At 40.2% G+C, this 5,586-nt stretch overlaps 1 protein-coding gene across 5 annotated transcripts in view; it reads right to left on the bottom strand.

Annotated features, from left to right (window-relative positions):
* pi4kaa (phosphatidylinositol 4-kinase, catalytic, alpha a) overlaps positions 1-5,586 on the bottom strand; it is a 222,391-nt gene that overhangs the window by 192,065 nt on the left and 24,740 nt on the right. For all 5 annotated transcript variants that reach the window (XM_037979490.1, XM_037979489.1, XM_037979492.1 and 2 more), the window contains exons 8-12: positions 4,328-4,476; positions 4,170-4,235; positions 3,988-4,084; positions 3,686-3,877; positions 3,501-3,601 (exon numbers count right to left, since the gene is read on the bottom strand). In XM_037979490.1, the coding sequence (XP_037835418.1) occupies positions 3,501-3,601; positions 3,686-3,877; positions 3,988-4,084; positions 4,170-4,235; positions 4,328-4,476 (605 nt within the window). The remainder of the gene's footprint in view (positions 1-3,500; positions 3,602-3,685; positions 3,878-3,987; positions 4,085-4,169; positions 4,236-4,327; positions 4,477-5,586) is intronic.

Consider the following 5,586-nt stretch of genomic DNA (forward strand, 5'->3'; position numbering starts at 1 on the left):
GTATATATATATATATATATATATATATATATATATATATATATATATATATATATATATGGGTGTGTGTGTGTGTATATATATATATATATATATATATATATATATATATATGTATAGATATAAAGGTGTGTGTGGGTATGTCGGTGCATGTGTATATAACATCTGATGTAGTATTTCCCAAAAAATCCAACAGATTGTCAAGATGGATCTTACAAACATCACTGTGATAGACCCCATGGGCCATGAGAAAAATTACGGAAGAAGGCTTCTCTGTAACTGGAAGTGATTTAATCATGTTATAATCAGTCAGTCTTTTAGCACTTTTTATTGTGGTTTGATTGTCGTTTGTTAGTACTTCTGCAAATGCACAGAAATTTCCTGAAAGCTAAAGATGCCAGCCAGAGTAACTGGAGTATCAGCAAATATAACTGCTTGCTCTGTCCTCATCTTCACCATCAGAACCAAGGAGTGAAACCAGCAGAGTGGCAGAAGGTGTTGTTTCAGCAGCTTGAGTATTGTTGGAGGTGCTCCTGCAACTGCCATGCTGCTGCACATCCATCTCCCTTTTTTCTGCAAGTCCCATAGTTTCCAGTTTAGTTTGAACTAGTAGGACTTCAGCAGTTGAAGGAAACGAAAGTCTCCTAAACCTCAGGTCAAGGATCATTGCAAGAATCACTGTGTTAGGTGCTGTATCTGAGAAAGTAGTCTCCAATCTCCACTGCTCCTGTAGCTGCTCTGCAGCAGTGAGTTGGAAAGCCCGGAGAGGGGCTAACTCGAAGGCAGACTTCAATAGCCCCTTCAAAAGTAGAAGTATGCCAGATATTGTTGTGGATTTCTGTCCACTCATGAACACTGTGTCAGATTGGGTTGAGAGAGCGGCGAATCCAATGCGCAGACTTATCGTGGTTCCAGGATATAAATAATTTATTTAAAATAAAAAAGAAACAAAAACAAAACACTGACGAGACAGCAAAACCAAACTACAACAAAAAATGCAGCAAAAATGACAAAACAAGACATGGGCAAGGCAGGAACCAGACAGCGCGTGTAAGCGACAATGGACCAGCGAGAGAGTGGAGGAAATGACCAGGTTTTAAAGCAGAGGGTAATTAGGGGAAGTGGGCACAAGTGAGTGATTACAACTTGGAACAGGTGAAGATGGGAGTGGCAGGAAGACAAGAGATAAACAGAGAAGAAGTGAATGATGACAGGAAACCAAGACGCAAGGAACAAGAACTGAACTAAGACAAGATTAAACATAAAGATAACTAAATAACAAAATAAAAAAACAATGAACTCAAACTGGAGCATGAATCAGAAACATGAAAACATAACCCCTGAAAACAGAAAAACAAAGCACCAAGAACCACAGCCAAAAATAAATTCAAAAATACTTAAATTCATGACACACAGTGTTGAAAGGCTGGAAAGGTTCTAAAAGCTTTTCCAGCAGAATCCGCTGTTCTGGTTTCAAATCCAGGTACTTTTTGGCTCTTGGTGTGATAGAGCTGTCAGACAACACTGCCGTTACAGGCCACCTTTGCTCAAGCAGTCGGCGTATTATATAGAATGTACTATTCCATCTAGTGCTAATGTCTTGAACAAGGCTGTGCTCAGGTGTGGCCATTTGTTGTTGTTTCTCTTTCAGCTTAGTGCAGGCCAGCTCACTTTTCTTAAAATGCTCAACTAGACATCTTGCTGCCCCGATAGCTTTTTCAATGCTTGGATGCTTCAATGCAACATTGATCACAAGTTGCAAGGTATGGCTAATGCAACACACAGAAGACCACCCATGCTTCTTCACCAGGATATTTGCCGCAGCCACAATATTGGCACCATTGTCACACACCATGGCAATGATTTTACTAGGAATTTCTAACCTTACTAGTACCTCCTCCGACCACTCTGAGATGTTAGATGCAGTATGTCTATCCTGCAGTAGCATGGTGATGAGGCAGATTGACTTCATGTCCCAGTCACCTGTGATGTAGTGGCAGGTAACCTCAAGGTAAGTTTCATTGGCTACACTTGTCCATACATCCGCAGTGAGAGCAAGTTTGTTGTGGTTTGTATTGAATGCGGTCTTCACTTCCTTGAAATTCTCTTCATATTTTCTCTCCATGAGCTTTGTAAAATGTGTCCTTGAGGGAAGAGTGTAACCTGGATTAAGAGTGTGGATCATTGTAGTGAAGCATTTAACTTCAACCATCGACAGAGGCCTCAAGTCAGTGATGATCATGTTAAGATGAATAAGTCATGGGACACAACGAATCGTAATGAAATTCGTTGCCAACACTTTCAATAATAGATTTTTATCAGTTTTGATGATTCACTGTTGCAGCCCTAATTGAAACTATCAGAAAGTAATCACTAGATGTCCATCTACGTTTGCAGCCACGTTTTGCAGCCACATCTACAGCTGATTAACCTTTGAAGTCAACCCAATTCAAGATGGCCACCATAGCTAATTGACTTCAGCCTACACAAAAATGGCTATAACTCAGTGAATTTTGCAGATATTGGGCTAAAATCTGGAGTTCTAGTTTATGAGACTCATTCACAACACATACTCCAAGCTCTAGAATGTTACCTGATATAATTTATAATTTATAGATTCCAGGCTATTTTTCAATGAGAGTGCTTCGTTTGAGCTGCAAGAGTGGGTGTCAGTGATATTAAATTATTTTTATTATTTATTTAGTGTTCTAAGTGTTATTAAAAAAAAAACTCCATCTCGCCCTATTTGTTCCACTATGCCACAGGTGTCAAACTCCATTCCTCAGGCGCCGCTCTCTTGCTTTAGATGTGTACTTGCTTTAAAACACCTGGTTTAAATGGATGACTTGTTGCCATGCTCCTGATGATTTGGTGAGGAGGTAATTAAACCATTTGAATCAGGTGTGTTGGAGCAGAAAAACCTAAAACCTCCAGGACAGCGGCCCTCAAGGCCTAGAGTTTGACACCCCTGCACTAGGCGGTTCCACTTTCACCTCAAGCTTGGGTCTTCTACCAAAGGAGATCCTTCCTGTCCACAGCCATTAGCATCTAAAACAACTCTTTCATGAAACCAGGATGATGAGTTACAGCAGCATTTAATTTCCCTTTGGGATTAATAAAGTATTTTTGAATTGAATTGAAATTAATAAGGAACTAGTCAATGCATAAAAACACCGAACTGTTGTAAAGAGGAGGTTCACTCATCTGGCATTGTATGAAGCATGTACACTGTGCTGCTTTGGACCCCTTGCACAAGTAAAGTCTCAACTCGATCTGCTGCTGGTCTGTATGGATTATATTGATAAACAATTTATCTAACAGTGGGTACAGCTTAAATTTTAACCATAATTAGTGAATGGCCATTCAACCCTGAAGGTTGTTTTAGTCTTTATCTCTTGTAATCAAAAGCCAGCATTTAAAGGGTTTTAGCACCATTTTTGACATATGAAGAATAGGTACTGAGGGCATATTTCCCATTCCTTCCCCTCAGTAATTGTTACCTGTAAGCAGCATATGAGGAGAGGCATGTGGGCGATGATAACTTTACTGGAAGTCTTTGACTGCAGCTTCTCTGACAGTTTGGTGCAAAGATTCTCAGCACCTGGTGAAAAGAAATAGTTTAGAGTGAATATTTTAGATAAATATTTCCTGTCAGCTGGATTGAATCAAATGATCCAAGTCTCACCCTGTTCCTCAGTTACAGCCCACACCATGAGGTCGACACAGGCAGCATTGGCCTGACACCGCAGTTTGAGCGGACTGAGTTCATTCTGAAGGTATTCCACATCATGAAGAATCCTCTGCAGCTCTGATTGGCTGCTGTTGAACTGCTCCAGAACAAAGTCATGAACCTCCTTCACATAGTCTGTCTCAAGATCTGAAGCATTAAAAACATGTAGGTGCTTACATAATGAAACTAGGAAGCAAGGTTGGAGGATTTTATATTTAAAATAATTTCAGGAACAATATTAAGGAAGGTTCCCTCACCCTTCAGATTGTACAAGGTATCTCTCAGCATTTTAAATATGGCTACATACAGAGGATCACTGAAGGTTTTGTAGAAGAGGTGAAGACCATGATTCATCTGCCAAGAAAGCAAGAATAGTTGAACAATGAAGCAGCAGTGCCACAAAAAAGAGGGGAAAAAACTTTCTATGTAAGAGTTGTACCTCTAGAAGTTCTCCCAAGGTGCTGTCCAGTGATTTTAAAAATGATTCAGAGACAAACTGCTCAACCTGCTCAATACAAACAACCAAAAATGTTTTTTGTCCAACAAAACTGCGAAGTTTGTGAGTGTAACAAAGTACTGGGTACAGTTTGTACTGACCATGTGAAGGAGCTGTCTGAGCATATCTAAAGGAACATGGAACTCCCCACAGCTGCTCCCAGTAAAAAGAGGAGAAACAGAAAAGCTAGAGCTGATGGTGGAGAAGTAATAATCAGGGTCCACTGCACTACCATCAGAGAGGTAAGAACCTGAAAAAAAGAAAAGACTTTAGGCAAGGGATGAATAAAAACAGCAAACGGAATGGCAAACAGCATTAATGGGTGTTTTATCATATATGTTTTTCTTGCAACAGAAAATCAGATACTATTACAGAACTTAGCTCAAAAAAAAAAACATGGACCAGGAGCCGGATGTTTTCCACTCAAACTCCAAGTATATCAATAATGGACTGACTGTGGAAATGTGCGCGGCTCCACACCAACTTCATAGCTGGCATATGCAAGTTTTTATAGTTATGTGTCTGTTGGCAACTAAAGGACATGCTGGGAAACTGTTGATGATGTGAAAACAATTATTGTACCAACGAGATATAAAGGACGAACAGTTAACAGTTAATACATCCACGTATGGGCAAATATTAAAACATGCAGTGCGACGGCTTAGTGTTTAGCACTGTTGTCTCACAGCCAGAAAGTCCTCAGTTCAAGCCCCAGGTTGGACCCGGGGTCTTTCTGTGTGGAGAGTTTGCACGCTCTCCTCGTGTTTGGGGGGGTTTACTCCTGGAACTCCAGTTTCCTGCCACAGTCTAAAAACCAGCATGTTAGGCTGCCTTCAGGCCCAGGCCTCCCATGAAAAAGAAATCTGTGATCTTAATGGGACTTGCCTGGTTAAACAAAGGTTAATAAATAAACGGGTGCAGAAAATATCTTTAACAACAATGTATTTAGCCTCAGTAGAGGATTAGTATTAAAACTATTATTGTTACTGCAAATGGCACAGTACAAAGAGAGAGAGTATTTAAAGTCTTTACATATTCCATGAGAAGTGACATGGTCAGCTCTCATTCACATAGTTGCAAAAATTATGTAATTTTTGTGCGTGTAGCAGCTTCGTCTACCACTTCATGACACAAGACCCGGGCCAAACTTTTTCTCGCAGGGGTTTCGCCAAGTATTGTGTGATTGGTCAGAAGTCGTTTTGGGCGTGTTTGTGTGGAAAAGCTGGTGAGCTTAACCCTCTGGGGTCTAGGGTGAAACTGGACGTTTTTTGGACTATTTTAAATTTGCTTTATATTTCACCCTAAAAGTGGTTTAACCTGCCATGTTTGGAGTCATTTTTTTCAGCACAACCTCCCAAGT

This window comes from Kryptolebias marmoratus, linkage group LG14, assembly GCF_001649575.2.
Source record: "Kryptolebias marmoratus isolate JLee-2015 linkage group LG14, ASM164957v2, whole genome shotgun sequence".
Taxonomy (NCBI): domain Eukaryota; kingdom Metazoa; phylum Chordata; class Actinopteri; order Cyprinodontiformes; family Rivulidae; genus Kryptolebias; species Kryptolebias marmoratus.